The sequence below is a fragment of the Molossus molossus genome, unplaced genomic scaffold (genome assembly GCF_014108415.1).
Source record: "Molossus molossus isolate mMolMol1 unplaced genomic scaffold, mMolMol1.p scaffold_m16_p_15, whole genome shotgun sequence".
In the NCBI taxonomy this organism is placed as follows: Eukaryota; Metazoa; Chordata; class Mammalia; order Chiroptera; family Molossidae; genus Molossus; species Molossus molossus.
In genome coordinates, this window is record NW_023425350.1 from 16,765,071 (window position 1) to 16,782,617 (window position 17,547).

Consider the following 17,547-nt stretch of genomic DNA (forward strand, 5'->3'; position numbering starts at 1 on the left):
TAAAGCAAAGCCACTCGGCAATCCTCCAGAGCAGGGGTACATGGCTGCTCCCTTCTCATCTCTGACCTGACCTCAGCTTTGACAAGGTCAAGGACCTGGGCTAGAACAACAGGGAGAAGGCTGTTTCAGGGTCTCTTGACCTGCTTATGATCCAAGGATGGATTTCAGATGGTCTACAAACCCTTAAAATTGCATGAGAAATTCTGTGCACAGGTGTGGACATTTTTCAAAGACACCCATGACCAGTTTAGAATTAGACACTTGAGAGCGGAAAAGAAGGATGGTTGTACCCCAGGTGTCGCCTGGATTCCTTACCCGGTAGGCCTCTTCCCAAAGTCCATTGGACCGGTACATGTTCACTGTTGCCTTCCATTCCTGAGCCTGGAGGTAGTGATACTCAGCCTCCTGTAGTCGGCCTTCAGCCTCCAGCTCCTGGGGAAAGGTAGTCAGGATGGAGAGGGGCAGATGGAGCTCGTCTGAGGAAGAGATGAGCAGGGACAGAAGGGCTCACCTTGCCCAGATGCAGGTGTGTGTCACTGAGGAGATCTGGGTGGTGCTTCGCTACCAGGCGGATCATATCATCATACAACTTGTGCTTTTTGAACATGGTTATGGCAAGATCAGGCTCTTCCACTGTCACATACAACCTGGGGATGGGAGATACATCTGGGGCCTCCTAGACCCACACTGCTGCTGCTAGAGTCATTCCTAAGATGTCTTGTCTCTGCCTTCTGAGCAGAGGGCACATACTCTCAGACCCCATCCCTCCTTCCAGTCCTGAAGCCCTCTCTCCATCCACACCTCCCGGGGGGCCTCAGCTAACCTTTCAGCCTCGCGGTACTTGCCCTGCTTCTCCATCTCCTGCGCCTGGGTGATGTACAGCACTGATACGTCTTCTGGTCTCATGCACTTCATTGCCAGCTGTGCACACAAAGCAAGAGGAGCCTCAGGTACCAGTTCCCAAGAGAAGCGGAGGGCTGTGCAGAGCATTCAGCGAAGGGGGCTTCAGGGGACCTGTTTTCTCAGGAACTCTGCGCTTTCCCATCAACCACAGGAGTGTGGTTACTGCCATTCTCCTAGTCAGCTCAGGGAATTCCAAGTCCATAAGAAGCAAAGTTAAGAACTATATTCTGCTAAGGCAGGAAGGTCAGAGATGCCCTGTGCTGGGGTGCTGGAGGCATATGTTCCCATTACCATCCTCCTACTGTACCCACTGGGTTCCGGGAGCAGGAGCAAGAACACAGTTGCCAGTGACACTAGGGTGTCAGGAGTGGTATTCCAGATTCCCCAGCTCACAAGCCCCTCTGCTCTTCAGAACTCTAGGTTTGAGAATATGGGTCTCCATTCATCCTTGCCTTTCAAAGTACTGTATTTTGGTACTTTCTCCGCTTTCTTTCTTTTTTTTTTTTTTGTGGTATGTGCCCCTAGCAGGAACCGAACCCGGGACTCTCTGGTCCTCGGGCCAATGCTCCAACCGCTGAGCCAAACCAGCCAGGGCTTCTCTGCTTTCTTGTAACCCATGGAAATAGGAGATCAGAGACTACGGAGAGTGGCACCACAACCACAAAAGCAGAATTCTCTTGTCATGAACTCCGCCCCCTTCTCTACCTTGTGGGCCTGCTCCCAGCGGCCAGCCTGGGTGTACATATCTATCGCATCTTTTGTCCGGTCTCCCTTAATGTAGAGTTCCTCAGCAATCTGTGTTTGAGAGAGGCAGAGGCAAATGGTCAGAGCAACAGAGTAAAAGCAGCCTGTTGAAGGAAAGAAAAGGCCTTAGCCAGGCTGCAGTAGAGCCTGGGATACCACTACTGTACCATAACAGAGGAGAAAGGTTACTATGAGTGTCTCAGACCTTCTATTGTTTTGAAGAAACGATTGGCTCAAAACAATGGGAGTTTAAAAGGGCCTTGCATTTCTGTAATGCAAGGGTTTTAAAAACTAAATTGGGCCCTGGCCGGTTTGGCTCAGCGGTTAGAGCGTCCACCTGCGGAGAGGCCCGGGTTCGGTTGCCGCTAAGGGCATGTACCTCGGTTGCAGTTTGTCCCCGGCCCTGGTCGGTTGTGCGGGTGGCAGCCACTCGATGTGTCCCTTTCACATCGATGTTTCCCTCTCTCTCTCTTCCTCTCTCTCCCTCCCACTCTGTCTGTACAAAAAATGGAGAAATGTCCTCGGATGAGGATTAAAAAGAAAAAGAAAAAAAAAAAACTAAATTGGAATTATTCATGAAGAATCATTTATTCTGGCTCAGAAGGAGGTCTGTGTCATGTTGGAATGAAACAGGGTCAGTAAACCATTTCTTACTGTTCAGGGTGGTGATGTTTTTGGGCCCCAGAAGGAAGGATTTGGTGAGGTGGTCGCCACTTCCTGTTCTGGGTTCTCCCCTTGTTACTCTGTACTGCACTGCCTCAGGCTGCAGAAAGCGCTTTCCTCACCTCATACTCCTGCAGAGATGCATAGTGTTGGGCCACACGAGGATAGTATTTGGACGCAGTGCTCCGGTCCTGCAGATCTAATATATAAATTGCCTTCTTCCACTGGCGGGCACCCAGGGCAGCTTCAATTGCCTTGATGGAGCACCTGGCATGGTTGGGAAAGGCATAAGTATGTCAGAGGAAAAGAGGAAGATGGATGCAGGTAAAGGACGCCTCGGGCATACTCCACCCTATATTTTGAGATCCCTCTTCTAGGCCTTGGCACCCTTCCTTGTCCCAGCACCTCTCACCTTATAACCAATCTCCTTTGCACCCCAGACCATCATACCTGGCTTCAATATAGTGATTAATGGCTGCATCAAGCTGCTTCTGCTGTACCAAGTGGTCCCCCCACGCCTCCTCCAGTCTCACCACCTCCACTGGGAATGCCGATCGAGCCAGCTCCACCGCTGCCAGAGATGGACAGGGACTCAGCTCAGAATTCCAGGGATGGGACTCAGGAAAAGTAAGACGGAAATAAAGTGTGGAGTATAGGTATGAAGTGGAGAAATGAAGAAGTGAAGCCAGTCAACCTGAACAGATGCACCAAAATAGGTACAGGGGGCTGTTTGGGCAAGAGTCTACAGCAGTGAAGGATGGGTGTGGGTGGATGGCTAGTACCTTTCATGAAGGCGTTGCCTTTACAGTAGCACTCCAGGGCCCGCTGTGGATTTCGAATCTTCTCAAAAAGATCACCTGCCTGTTAACACATGCTATATTACTACAATGATACCCCTATCACACAAGGAATCAAGTATCAGCCCCAAAGAGAAGACAATCACCCACCAGTCAGGGAGGGTTATGTACTCCAAGACTCCTCTGGGTAGGAGAGGGACACTGAGCCCTGGAGATAAGGGGATACGAATAGGAAGCCAGCCATACCCTTTCATACAGTTCCCCCTTGATAAGGGCTGTGGTGATGTGTTCTACCAGCTCGGTGTTGGCTAGTAGCTCCTCTCGGGTCAGCACCAGCCGAGCAGCTCTGGCAGGGAGCCCTGCTTTGAGGTAGAGGCTGATGGCCGCTAGCCCATCCCCTTGGCTCTCCTGCAGTTCACCTGCTCGCTCCTCCTGCTGGGTATCCATCAGCCACTGGTAGTAACCCCGGCGCAACTTCTCTAGGGCAGGGTGACCCTGGACAGGCAACAGAGAACTGGGAGTCACACTCTCCTTCCTGCCCTGCTGCTTCCCATGCTTCTCTGATCCCATGGTAACAAGAGAAATCCTCCTGGACACTAATGTCCTAACACCTCACCATGTCAGCTCCCAGCCCCAACCCTTTTCCAGTTCCTATAGCCTCCCTGACAAGAGATTTCTGATACTGGTGAAACTGAGTGCTAAGCTGCTGTGGAGAAGACAGAACTGGTACCTTGGCCTCAGCCACAGCGATACACTCATCCCAACGGTGTAGCTCCTGGTACATGTTCATGGCCTCCTCAACAGCGTTCTAGGGGATACCAGGTAGAGGAAAGAGGGACAGCATCAGAAATCAGCAAGCTGGCCCAGCCGGTGTGGCTCAGTGGCTGAGTGTCGACCCATGCACCAAGAGGTCGTTGGTTCGATTCCCGGTCAGGGCACATGCCCAGGTTGTGGGCAAAATCCCCAATGGGGGGCATGCAGGAGGCAGCCAAGCAGTGTTCTCTCTCATCAATGTTTCTATCTCTCTCTCCCTCTCCTTTCCTCTCTCTCTAAAATCAATAAAGAAAAAAAAATTCAGCAAGTTGTCCTCAGCCTGGCTAAGATGCCCGCGCCTGTGGCCTTTACTTATGCACAAGCAGAGGTGGACTTATTGTGAAACTAGAAGCTTAAGCTTCAGGGAACCTTATTTGACAGGCCCCTTTCAAAGTAGTTTTTCTTTCTTTTATCCTCACCCGAGGATATGTTAATTGATTTGAGAGAGAGAAGAAGGAAGAAAGAGAAAGAGAGAGAGAAACATCAATCAGTTGCCTCCTTTATGTGCCCTGACTGGGGATTGAACCAACAACCTAGGTATGTGCTCTGACTGGGAATCAAACCTGCAACCTTTTGGTGTACGGGACAAAACTCTAACTAACTAAGCCACCCGGCCAGGGCCCAAGGCAGTTTTTCTTAAACAGGGCTCCTCAAATTGTATACGCTCAGGCTCCATAACACCTGTATCTACCTCCATGCACAAGAATTACAAAGGCAGGCTCTGGAGTACAGGGGCAGACAGACGTTTTATGAAAGAGAGTAATTGTAAGGACTAATGCAGAGAAGGAAATTGAGGGAAATTAATGGTACAACCATTTCTATAAGCTCTCTCCAAACCTTTGGAAGCCCAGCTAACCAGTGCTCTTTCCTCCCCAGAGTCTGCCTTGCTCTTTTTCCCTCTGATTTCCTCATCTATCTGGTCCCTCTTCTCCCATTGCCTGTTCCAAGAAGATCATTTCAGCCAGTTTGTAGTTCTTCTCCAGCATGGCTAGACGTGCTCGGACCTGATAAAAGTCTGTTCCTTCTCCACCCTGCAGGGAAAAGGGAAGTTCTGGTTAGTCTGTTGGGGCTGCGGGAGCCATTCTGCCTGTGCAGGCTGAGACAGGAAGGCCAGGGAGGTGTGGAAGCTAAAAGACTTGGAAAGCTGAAAAGCTTCATGGGCTTGAGGTTTGGCAAGCAATTCCCAAGTGGTCCAACTTGAGGGTGCAGGTGGGGTGGGCAGGGTAAAGGAAATTAGTGATGGCTGGGAAGCTAGGACTCCTGAAACTGAGGACTAAGAGACATCTCAGCTGGAGAGACTGAATGAATCAGGAGGATAATACTTGCATATTCCCGAGACACTTGATCTGCAATCTCGTTGGTCTCATGCAGGAATCGAGCTTTTGCTACATGGCCCAAAGCAGAAAAACACCTACAGCATGGAAGCAATAATAGTAATAGTAACATTATGATAGGATCATCATTAATTCATTGGCTCAGCAGGTAAATACTAAGCATCTATTATGTGCCAGGCACTGTTCTTGTCAGAACTGAAGACATAAAGGGAATAAGACAGATGAGGGCCCTGCTCTCAGGGAACTTACTTTCTGGTGGAAACAAATAATTAGTGAACAAAAAAACAAAGATAATTTGAGAAATGAAAAAGAAAAGAAAATGTGCTATTATAGACAGTAACTGAGGTAACTATTTAAGCTGGAGTCAGAGAAGTCCTGTCTGAGCTGCTGACATCTAAACTGAGACCTGATTATAAGAAAGGCAATCATGTAAGATGGGGGAAAAATTATTCCAGGCAGAGGGAACAGCTAGTGTAAAGGCCCTGTGGCAGGAGTGAACTTGGCTTGCTCAAAGGGTCAAAAGCATGCCGGTGTGGCTGGAGTCTAATAGGCAAGTAGGTACCTGGTATGAGAAGGAGCAGAGGCCAAATATTGTAGAGTCTTAGGACATGGCAGAGAGTTTGATTTTTCTACTAAGTACAATAGTAAGCTACTGGTAGATGCTGAGCAAGTAAATGACAATCTAATCTATGTTTTTTAGAAATTGCCTCAGTAGCTATGCAACACTACAGGTAGGAGATGGTAGTGGCCAGGTCTAGGGTGAAGACAGTAGCATTGGACAAATAAGAGATTCAGCGTATGTTCTGAAGACTCTGGATCAGAGTCCCTCAGACCTGTTGATAGTCTAGTTGTGGGGAGAATAGGGGAAAGAGATCGAGGATGACCCCCCTAGCCAAAACAGCCGTAGTTGACATTGACTGAGCACCTATAATCTGTGCTCTCGTTTGTTCTTACTACCATTACCACTCTTCTTTACCGTCCTTCAAGGTTAATTCTCCTTTATCCCCATTTTCATAGGGGAAATTGAGATATCAAGGCTTGGAAAGGTTATATCATCTCTCCAAGGTTACACAAGTTGGTAAATGGAGCCAAGATGTGAACTCTGAGTCTGGAATCCCAGTTTGTCCTATCAACTACACTCCTACACCATACTCAGAATATACGCATGAATGCATGGATTGTAGGACATGGATGTTAAAAAGTTTGAAGGGGCACTTATTACAAGAAGGGGAAGCAAAGACAATAAAAGACATGCTCTTCCAGTCTCAGATGGGCCTGTTTGGGACAACTGTGTTGTGGAAGGGCTATGTTGGCATCTGCAGGAGGCAGTGCCTTAACACCTGGTAGGAGCCGCCCACATGTAAAACACCCTTCTCACTGCCGGACCCTCAGCCCTACAGTCCCTCTCACCTCTCAGCAATGTGTAGCTGCCTTGCCTCTAGTGCCAGTTTACTCAAGGTTTTCCACATTGCCTCTGTTTCTGGGGTCATTTCCAGAGTCTCCAAGAAGGCTGTTGCCCTGGAGAGGGAAGGAACCAAAGCACAAGAACTGAGTTCAGGGTCAGGAAGACGCGGAGGAATATCGGTGATGGGGCAGGGGAGGGGAGGGCCAGGCATATCCTGTTTAGACATGGCCAGTTTTACAACCCATCCCAGGTTGCTGGTTATCAGCCCAGCTCCTCACCGGGTGTAGTTGCCGTCATCAATGGCTGTTCCAAACTCAATAAGGCCCTCATCCAGTGTGTAGGCAACTGTAGTCACACCTTCGGTCACCATCACCTGGGTCTTTCCCCCGCCCCGCTCCAGACCTACAACATCACCCTGTAAAAGTCCAATCCCCCACCACCCGAATTCCAAGTTAGTGTTTCCACCAAGTTAGCTGCAGAACAGAACCACCCTCACCCAACCTTCACGCTCATACAACGAGGGAACTACAGTGACCCTTGTTTTCCTACGTTTAATTTCTCTCAAGAAGATAAAATTTCCTTATCTATGGTATTATCCTTGGGTTAAAGTACACTCATAGCTATGATGGCACTAATGCCTGAAGGGAAGGTAACAAAATGTGACATCCATGTCTGTTTCTAGTAGTACTATGACTAGATATTCTTAAGAATTCTCCCCGTAAAAGACAACTTGAACCTGGCATACTTTTTAAAGCATTGCTCAGTTTAACCGAAGAGGTCACCAGGAATGCTTTCTACCCCCTTTTCTACCCTTTCCCCTTAAAAAAAGAGAGAGAGAGAGAGAGATGGGGGTGGGAGAGAAGGAAAGGAAAGGAAAAGAAAAAAAAGAAAAGGTTAGCAAGCTAAAACCTGAGCAGGAAAATATGGAAGATGAGCATATGGGAAGAGTACATTTGCTCTGAAGGCAAACAGTGTCAGGGTGGGTCCTCTAACACTGCAGGGAGGCCAAATCTGAGAATCCCTCATTAAACCTGGGATCCTGCCCTGGCCGGTTTGGTTCAGCAGTTAGAGCGTCGGCCTGCAGTCTAGAGAGACCCAGGTTCAGTTCCGCTAAGGGCATGTACCTCGGTTGCAGTTTGTCCCCAGCCCTGGTTGGGTTGTGCAGGTAGCAGCCACTCGAGTCAATGTTTCTCTTTCTCTCTCTCTCTCCCTCCCTCACTCTCTATCTGAACAAGAAATGAAAAAATGCCCTCCGGTGAGGATAAAAAACAAAAAAAACCTGGGATCCTCTCTTCAGTAATTGGAACAAAGTGGTACAGGTCACTAACATGCCTGATTCCTGCAGAAGCATACACTAATCACCTTTGGAGGAAAACATTTTAGGTCCTTGGGATTCCAAAGGATTTACTATGACATGAGCTCATAATCTTAAAAATACCAAAATGCAAGTTAACAAACCACTATAAAGAAGAAGACAGCCCTGGCCAGTTTGGCTCAGCGGTTAGAGCATCGGCCTGTGGTAGAAAGAGACCTGGGTTTGGTTCCCGTTAAGGGCACGTACTTCGGTTGCAGTTTGTCCCCGACCCTGGTTGAGTTGTGTGGGTGGCAACCCTTGATGTGTCCCTTTCGCGTCGATCTCTCTCTCTCTCTCTCCCTCCCACTCTATCTGAACAAAAAAAAGAAGAAGAAGAAAACAATAACTATGAACAACAGTTTTAGACTTCCAAGGATTTCAGATATTAAAAATATCACTTATAAAAAAGGTATGGAATATAAAATAATTATGTGTGAAACATGTAAAGACCCAAAAGATGAAATGAAAAATTAAGCAAGGGACAAGAGACTATCAAAAATGATCAGCAAAGTGGAGGAAAAAAACACAAAGCATTACGAAAATTTAATTTTTAAAGTAAAAAATTGAATGGGTGGTTTAAATAGCAGATTAAACAATGATGAAAACTAATTAATAACCTGAAAGTTGTACCTAAAGAAATTATCCAGAATGTAGCATGGAGCAAGAAGGAGAAAGAAAGGAAATATGAAGAAAAAGTTAAAAAGGCATAAAAGACAGGACAAGAAATCTAACATATGCCTAATTAGATTTCTGAGAGAGACCAGAGAATGAAAGTAGCAATGTTAGAAGGATAATGGCTGAAGAATTTCCAAGACTGATGAAAATATGTGTACTCACAAATACATGAAGCACAATATATAACAAACAGGATAAATTTATATTACGATACATTGTAGTGAAAGGTCAAGACACTTAAGAAAAAGATTTTTATTTTTTCTTTCCTCATCCGAGGACATTTTTCCATCCTTTGTACAGACAGAGTGGGAGGGAGAGAGAGCAAGAGAGAGAGAGAGGGAAACATCGATGTGAAAGGGACACATCGAGTGGCTGCCACCCGCACGACCAACCAGGGCCGGGGACAAACTGCAACCGAGGTACATGCCCTTAGCGGGAACCGAACCCGGGTCTCTCCGGACCGCAGGTGGACACTCTAACCGCTGAGCCAAACTGGCCAGGGCTTTTTTATTTTTATTTTTAAAAATATTTTTTCTTTTTTGATTTGAGAGAGAGAAAGAGAGAGACATCAATGAGAGAGAACATCAACTGGCTGCCTCCTGCATGCCCCCCACTGGGGATCTGGCCCACAACTTGGGCATGTGCCCTGACCGGGAATTGAACTGGTGACCTCTTGGTGGATGGGTCTATGCTCAACCACTGAGCCACACCGGCCGGGCAAGAAAAGGACTTTTATTTTATTTATTTATTTTTTTATCCTCACCCGAGGATATTTTTCCATTTTTTTGTACAGATAGAGTGGGAGGGAGAGAGAGGAAGGGAGAGAGAGAGAAACATCGACGTGAAGGGACACATCGAGTGGCTGCCACCCGCACGACCAACCAGGGCCGGGGACAAACTGCAACCGAAGTATGTGCCCTTAGCGGGAACCAAACCCTGGTCTCTCCGGACCGCAGGTCGATGCTCTAACCGCTGAGCCAAACTGGCCAGGGCAAGAAAAGGACTTTTAAAAGCAACCAGAGAGGCCTGGCCAGTGTGGCTCAGTGGTTGAATGTTAACCCATGCACCAAGAGGTCGCTGATTCAATTCCCGGTCAGGGCACATGCCCAGGTTGTGGGCCAGATCCCTAGTGGTGGGCATGCAGGAGGTGGCCAATCGATGTTCTCTCTCATTGATGTTTCTATCTCTCTCTCCCTCTCCCTTCTTCTCTCTCGAAAATCAATAAAGAAAAATAAATAAAAGCAACCAGAGAGAAAAGGCAGATCACTTATACAAAAAAGGCTGTTAAATTTCTCAGATCAACAAAGGAAGTCAATTAATGGGATAATATTTGCAAAAGGCTAACTATCAAACTAGAACTGGGTACTGAGTCCAATTACCTGTCAACAACAAAGGCTAAATAAAAACATTTTCAGATAATCAAAAACAAAGGGTTTATCATCAAAAGACTTTCTTTCAAGAAAAAATAACTCTGGAGGAAAGATCCGCAATGCAAAAACACAAGGTGGACAAAGAAGCTGGCACCATGATGGTGAATCTAGGCAAATTGTCCTATAAAATAATGTCTAACTTTGGGGATAATAAGAGAACTAAAATACTGGATAACAATGGTAAAGGGGAAGTAATTGAAGTTAACAAAGGTCCTTCTAATGTCCTTGCATTGTTTGCAGGGGAGTAGGGGTTAGATGATTAACTTTAGACTTTGTTAATTTAAGTACATGGTAAATTTTCAAGAGTAATCACTATAGAAATACAGTATATAAACCCCAAAGCAAAAAAAGTGAAAAAAAGGGTGTTTAAAATGGACAAAACAAAGAAACAAACAAACCAAAAAACTAGAACCTTAATCAGTTTAAAATGAGGCAAGAAAGAACCGGCTGGTGTGACTCAGTGGTTGAACATTGACCCATGCACCAAGCGGTCGCTGGTTTGATTCCTGGTCAGGGCACATGCCCAGGTTGTGGGCCAAATCCCCAGTGGGGGGTATGCCGGATGCGGCCAATCAATGTTCTCTCTCAATGATATTTCTCTCTCTCTCCCTCCCTCTTCCTTCCTCTCTCTAAAGTCAAAGAGAAAAAAATTTTTTTAAAATAAATAAATAATTAGGCAAGAAAGGAGAAAAAAGAGATATAGAAAAAGAACAAAAAGAAAGTTATCAAGTGCTCTATTCACACCCACACCGGTCATCCTGGCCTGGCACAGGGGCCTCCCTTCTGTTTTCATAGGTTCCTCCTAGATTTTGGAAGATTAATTGCATGTGTATGATAGAAGAGAGGATAGAAGAGAGGGTCTGATCTGCAGTCTGAGATAAAAGAAACTGGAACTCTGAATGGCTTATAGCAGAATCAGCACACAAGGAAGTGAGGTAAGAACTGCCCCTCCTAGGGGGGGTCTTCCAGCCTGGGAGAACTCCTCCTTATGACTTGGCACATTCCCAGGGCCACTGTAATAGAGACCCATACTCCAGGGGTCTAATATAATGTCAGGAATCTGAACAAGAATGGTTCTGGGGCCTGGTCCACCGTGGGGAAAGAGTCGAAGCTTTATCAGTTCCAACACAGAGATTATGGGTGGTGGGCAGAGAAAACCAAGTAACCTTCAGAGCCTCCTTAGTGCTCTAATTAATCAGCCTGACACTAAGTCTGACATGCCCTGGTGTCGACATACCCTTATGGGGGACATGGTGACCCTCTCAGGTGCCTCAATGTTGTACCACACACACAAGCTGTTTCGGTTCTGAGCTACCAGCACATCACTTCCTGGGACCCACTGCACGTAGGAGCAGAAGTTGAGGATCATTGTCTTAGAGCAGCTTTCAATATCGTATAGATGCAACTGAGGAAGGAAGGGATAGAGAGCACAATTAGAAGGGGATATGCGGTGTCTTTGGGTCTTGACCATTTCCCTAATGGTGAAATGTGGTGAGCTAACTCACCAGTCAGATACATGCTGAATTTCAAAGCTTATTGACCTGCAACCATTGAAGTTTATGTTGAGTTGGCATATTCTGACTCTGGTCAAACAAGAGATGACCTATAGAATGAAGATCTATATCCTAGGAATTTAAATTAGGTGAAGGTCAGTCTTTCTTCATTCTTAGAATAACTGGGCCAGAGTTAACAGCCTGGATTACACAAGGAAGGCCACCAGACAAATTAAATGGTCTGAAAATTTGTGATGTGGCTTTCACATAACAATGAAAATAAAATGAAAAATCACTAGATAGTCTCTTTGCCCCTGAGGTTGAACTCTGGTGATACCACGTTGAAGTCAGAATTAATAAGGAGCTGGGAGGAGACTGTCCTCAAGCCAGCTGCAATGATGTCAGACAAGTGTAGCCAAAGAGCACTAGAATAGCAGGTGTGGGTAAAGGTCAGCTAGGCACGGGGAAGGGGAATGCAGGGGTAAGGAAGTTTCACGAGGGCACAGACTTGTGAATAGTAAGAGGGAAACCAACTCTCAAATTCCCCTATTGGCCCTGGCCTGTGTGGCTCAGTTGGCTGGGCACAGTCCTGTACATTGCCAGTTCGATTCCTGGTCAGGGCACATGGCTGGGTTTCAGGCTTGATCCCCAGATGGGGGCATGCAGGAGGCAGCCAAGCCTCTCCCTTCCTCTAAAAATCAATTTTAAAAAAAATTCCCCTATTGACTTTGGTGCCAACATGATACAACTTCCTTAAGGGTAAGAAAGGATGGGCTGTGATAGCAGATATGAAGAATGTTGATTCTTCTGGGCCTTGTGCTATGCTAATGGCATAGCACCAAGAAATTATGTCCCATCCTGCTCCCCACAATCCCTGGTAGCAGCAATACCACATCCTCAATGGACCAGTCAATGGCAAAGGCCTTAGTAGTAACCCTCCTCACACGAAGTTTCCGGTCCCTGAAGAGAAGCTTGTGCCCAGTCTCATTAAGTTCCAGCCAATCCACACGGCTCTCATGGCTGATGGTACCAATGTTGTAGCCACCAATCAGATCCACTAGAGAGTAAAGGAAACAGGATTAAGGAGAGACATTCCACATAAACATATACAGGGCATGAGGCACCATGCAAAAGTCTGGCCTTACAATCGTAGGTTGGGCTTTTAGAATGTTACATCAGTCTAGAGCAGCGGTTCTCAACCTTCCTTTAATATACAGTTCCTCGTGTTGTGGTGACCCCCCCAAACATAAAATTATTTTTGTTGCTACTTCATAACCGTAATTTTGCTACTGTTATATCTTAGGCAACCCCTGTGAAAGGGTCGTTCGACCCCCAAAGGGGTCGCGACCCACAGGTTGAGAACTGCTGGTCTAGAGTATGTCCTGAGGAATGCAAATGGCAACATAAGTTTACTAAGATGCTTAAGATAATGGATTTCTTTGAAAATTGTCAAGGTTTTGTTAAACTCTGTAGTTAATTCAAAATGTCCAGACCCATAACAAAATGTGATTTCTCTCTGGCACTCTTGAAGTTGTCTCATAGTAGATCAGAACTATGGTGCAACTGGCTTCTATTACTCACGAGATCCTCAGGAAGGCAGTGCTGAGCACATTAAGAATGTGCCCCCCAGCCCTGGACAGTTTGGCTCAGCGGTTAGAGCGTCGGCCTGCGGTCCGGAGAGACCTGGGTTCGGTTTCCGCTAAGGGCACGTACTTCGGTTGCAGTTTGTCCCCGGCCCTGGTTGGTCGTGCGGGTGGCAGCCACTCGATGTGTCCCTTCACGTCGATGTTTCTCACTCTCTCTCCCTTCCTCTCTCTCCCTCCCACTCTATCTGTACAAAAAATGGAAAAATATCCTCGGGTGAGGATTTAAAAAAAAAAAAAAAGAATACGCCCCCCAGTTACAGCACACCAGTGAGAGAAAGCTGATGAACAGAATGACCTTGATGATCAGATTTGCTCCAAGGAGTTACCTGCACATTTGAGTGCCTATGATGTAAGAGCACTAAGGGGCAAACAGTGGTGGGTGAAGGCACACAAACAAAATTGGAGGAACCTCTGACTAAAGCTGGGCTGGTCACGACAGAGACGAATATTTTAGTTTGGTCTCAATCTTGTAAATATAAGAAACAATCACGCTTAGAACAGACCACCCTGGGATTCCTAGGGTGCAATCAGGGAGTCTCTTGAACAAAGCCCATTCACAACTCTTATTGATATACATTATTAACAAGCAATGTACCTGCCTTTGTTTTATATGTTGAAGCTAAAGACCAAATGCCAGCTAATGTTTACAACAGGGAAGATCGACTTAAAAATAAATTTTCCTTTAATTAAGGAACAAAAATGATAAAGCCATGTTTTAATGCCCCAATTATAAATAGAGTCATAGAATGTTAGAGCTTTGGGGACTCTATTTTACACACACTAAAGATGAGACCTAAAGAGTGAGGTGACTTGCCCTGGCCGGTTTGGCTCAGCAGTTAGAGCGTCAGCCCACGGACCAAAAAGTCACAGGTTCGATTCCAGTCAAGGGCAAGTACCTCAGTTGTGCTTCATCCCTGGCCCTGGTCAGGGTCGTGCAGGAGGCAACCAGTCAATGTGTCTCTCTCACATCAAGGTTTTGCTCTCGCTCCTCCTCCCTCCCACTCTATCTGAAGATAAATAAAAAAATATCCTTGGTTGAGGATTAAAAACAAAAAAGTGAGGTGACTTGTCCAGAGTCTCATTGCTCATTATTGCCACTAGAACTTAGGCCCCTGGACTATATTGTTATTTCCATTATAGATACTTACATTTCTGAGCTCAGCAATATGATGTGAAATATAAAATTCATGAAATGTAAAAATATCTTCAGAACAGACCCATATGTATATAGAAACTTGATTTATGAGAGAGGGTGTGAACAAATTAGTGAGGAAAGAAGAATGGACTTTCTTTTTTGTTTTTGTTTTTGTTTTGTTTTGTTTTTATCCTCACCCGAGGACATTTCTCTATTTTTTTTTCAGGTAGAGTGGGAGGGAGAGAGAGGAACAGAGAGAGAGAGAGAGAAACATCGACGTGAAAGGGACACATCGAGTGGCTGCCACCCACACGACCAACAAGGGCCGGGGACAAACTGCAACCAAGGTACGTGCCCTTAGCAGGAACCGAACCCAGGTCTCTTGGACTGCAGGCTGACGCTCTAACCACTGAGCCAAACCGGCCAGAGCAGAATGGACTTTAAATAAATGATTAAACATATGGAAAAAAATAAAATTAGATCCCAACCCACATTATGCAAAAAAATAAATAAATTCCAGTTGAGAAGCAAAATTTTAAAATGTTAAAATACAGGAGAGAGTAAGGAAGAATTTCTTAAATAAGACCTCGAAAATCACAAACTATTTCTTAAAAAGTGAGGCAATAGTCATTAAAATTTAAAATGTCTGGCCCTGGCCAGTTGAGTGTCAGCCTGCAAACTGAAGGGTTGTGAGTTCGATTTCCAGTCAAGGGCACATACCTGGGTTGGGGTTAGATCCCTAGCCTCAGTTGGGGTCATGCAGGAGGCAACCAATTGATGTGTTTCTCTCAGATCGATGTTTCTCTCTCTTTCCCTCCCTCCCTTCCACTTGCTCTCAAAAAAATCAATGAAAAAATATCCTTGGGTGAGGATGAACAACAATAAAGAAGGCTGAACCTTAAAAGACACTGAGAAGGAGAGAAAAGGCAAGCCACAGGCTGAGATCAAACACTCGCAATGCAAATAATCATCAAAGGCTATAAATGTACACACACAGAACTCCTTCAAGTCAATTAAAAAAAGACAATCTGATTTTAAAAATAGTCTAGGAAAATGATCTGGCAATACACAGAAGAAGAAATCCAAACAGCCAATAAACAAATGAACAACAAAAATACAATGAGATATTATTTCACATACATCTGATTGAGCCAAATTATGAAGTCAAGCAATTTCAAGTATTGGAAAGCATGCGGAAGAATGGGAACTCTAACTGCTGGTAGGAGTGTAAACTGGTACAATCTCTTTGGAGAGCAACTTGGAAATATTTTTAAAAATTTTTTTTTCTTTATTGATCTTTAGAGAGAGAGGAAGGGAGAGAGAGATAGAAACATTGATGAGAGAGAACATTGACTGGCTTCCTCCACCATGTCCTGACTGGGGATTTGGCCCACAACCTGGGCATGTGCCCTGACCAAGAATCGAACCAGCGACCTCTTGGTGCATGGGTTGATGCTCAACCACTGAACCACACCGGCCAGGCGCAACTTGGAAATGGTTAGTAAAATTAAAGATGTACCTCTTCTATGATTCAGTGATTCCATTCTAGGTATAAATCTTAGTGAACTGAAACACTGTAACAGTGAAAAACCATCAACTTAAGTGTCCATCAGTAAGAGAAGAGATAAAAGATCCAAGGTAAATATACTGACACGTTAGGATTTGACAGACTGAGGATGGATACACAAGTCATAATAATATTAGTATTATTAATAGCTAACATTTATTAAATACTTATTATGTACCAAGTACAGTCTAAGTACTTTTCATATGAGGTAGGGGCTATTTTTATCCCCATTTTGGGGATGAGGAAACTAAGATACAGAAAGGTTAAGTAACTTGCCTAAGACCACACAAGTACTAGTAGAGAGGTGGAGAGGTTTGACTCCAGAGCCCTGTTCTTTACAACTACACTGTATAGGTATATTATACTTCTTTTTTTTTTTTTTTTATCCTCACCTGAGGACATTTTTCCATTTTTGTTCGGGGGGGGGGGGGGAGAGAAAGAGAGAGAGGGAAAGAAACATCGAGGTGAAAGGGACACATCGAGGGGCTGCCTCCTGCATGACCTCAACTGGGGCCAGGGTATGTGCCCTTAGCGGAAACCGAACCCAGATCTCTCTGGACTGCAGGCCAACACTCTAACCGCTGAGCCAAACTGGCCAGGGATTCTCTATACTTCTTCTTCTTTTTTTTTTAATCCTCACCGGAGGACATTTTTCCATTTTTTGTTCAGGTAGAGCGGGAGGGAGAGAGAGGAACAGAGAGAGAGAGAGAAACATCGACGTGAAAGGGACACATCGAGTGGCTGCCACCCGCACAACCAACCAGGGCCGGGGACAAACTGCAACCGAAGTACGCGCCCTTAGCGGGAAAGGAACCCGGGTCTCTCAGGACCGCAGACCGACGCTCTAACCGCTGAGCCAAACGGGCCAGGGCTTCTCTATACTTCTTAAAGAATATTATGCTATTCTCTATACTTTTTTTCCTATGCTTAAAACATTTCATGATAAAAATGAACAATTGATAAAATAAGATTTATAAATGCAAACAAGTGAAATGCAAATAAAGTTTCTCATCATTAGTTACTAATGACAAAATATACAGAAAAGAAAGCCCTTTCCCATTCTAAGAGTCCATGATTCTATGAAGTCTAAACAGGAAAATTTATAAATTTGTTAATGATTCTTCTTTATAATTCATAATTTTTCAGACCTAAGATACACATCTAGAGAACATGATTAATTATATGGGCAGGTACCAATGTCTAGATATAGACATGCATATATGGATTTGAACATTTCACGTATCCACTGTAGAGTGGGGTCACAAATTCACCTCTCAGATTCCTGTATCCTCCGCTGCACACAATCCTGTGATATGGAAGTGTACTGTAAACGTCTATTTTGTTATTAAAGTTATGAGAGAGTCTTACCTATAGCAATAGTCTTAATATCAACAAGATAAGCCAATTTCTTATTCTCTTCCATTCCTCGCTGACACCTTTCATTAATACGGACACTGAAACATGAAGGTGAGGTAAGGAAAAATGGGCTTAGGCAGTTGGGATGTTTATCAAGGGCTCAAATACCATTTGGGATGAAGTTTGAAGGTTAATCTGAGGACATAGGAGAAGTCAAAAAGGAATTATTTTG

The 17,547-nt window shown here is 45.1% G+C and overlaps 1 protein-coding gene across 1 annotated transcript in view; it reads right to left on the bottom strand.

Annotated features, from left to right (window-relative positions):
- Nucleotides 1-17,547, bottom strand: part of IFT172 (intraflagellar transport 172) — a 36,076-nt gene that overhangs the window by 8,989 nt on the left and 9,540 nt on the right. The window contains exons 14-29 of the mRNA XM_036262286.1: nt 17,328-17,413; nt 12,556-12,668; nt 11,356-11,523; nt 6,938-7,074; nt 6,665-6,772; nt 5,247-5,331; nt 4,859-4,951; nt 3,838-3,915; nt 3,354-3,602; nt 3,093-3,171; nt 2,761-2,881; nt 2,433-2,577; nt 1,609-1,698; nt 824-921; nt 512-647; nt 316-432 (exon numbers count right to left, since the gene is read on the bottom strand). Coding sequence (XP_036118179.1) covers nt 316-432; nt 512-647; nt 824-921; nt 1,609-1,698; nt 2,433-2,577; nt 2,761-2,881; nt 3,093-3,171; nt 3,354-3,602; nt 3,838-3,915; nt 4,859-4,951; nt 5,247-5,331; nt 6,665-6,772; nt 6,938-7,074; nt 11,356-11,523; nt 12,556-12,668; nt 17,328-17,413 — 1,903 coding nt within the window. The remainder of the gene's footprint in view (nt 1-315; nt 433-511; nt 648-823; nt 922-1,608; nt 1,699-2,432; nt 2,578-2,760; nt 2,882-3,092; nt 3,172-3,353; nt 3,603-3,837; nt 3,916-4,858; nt 4,952-5,246; nt 5,332-6,664; nt 6,773-6,937; nt 7,075-11,355; nt 11,524-12,555; nt 12,669-17,327; nt 17,414-17,547) is intronic.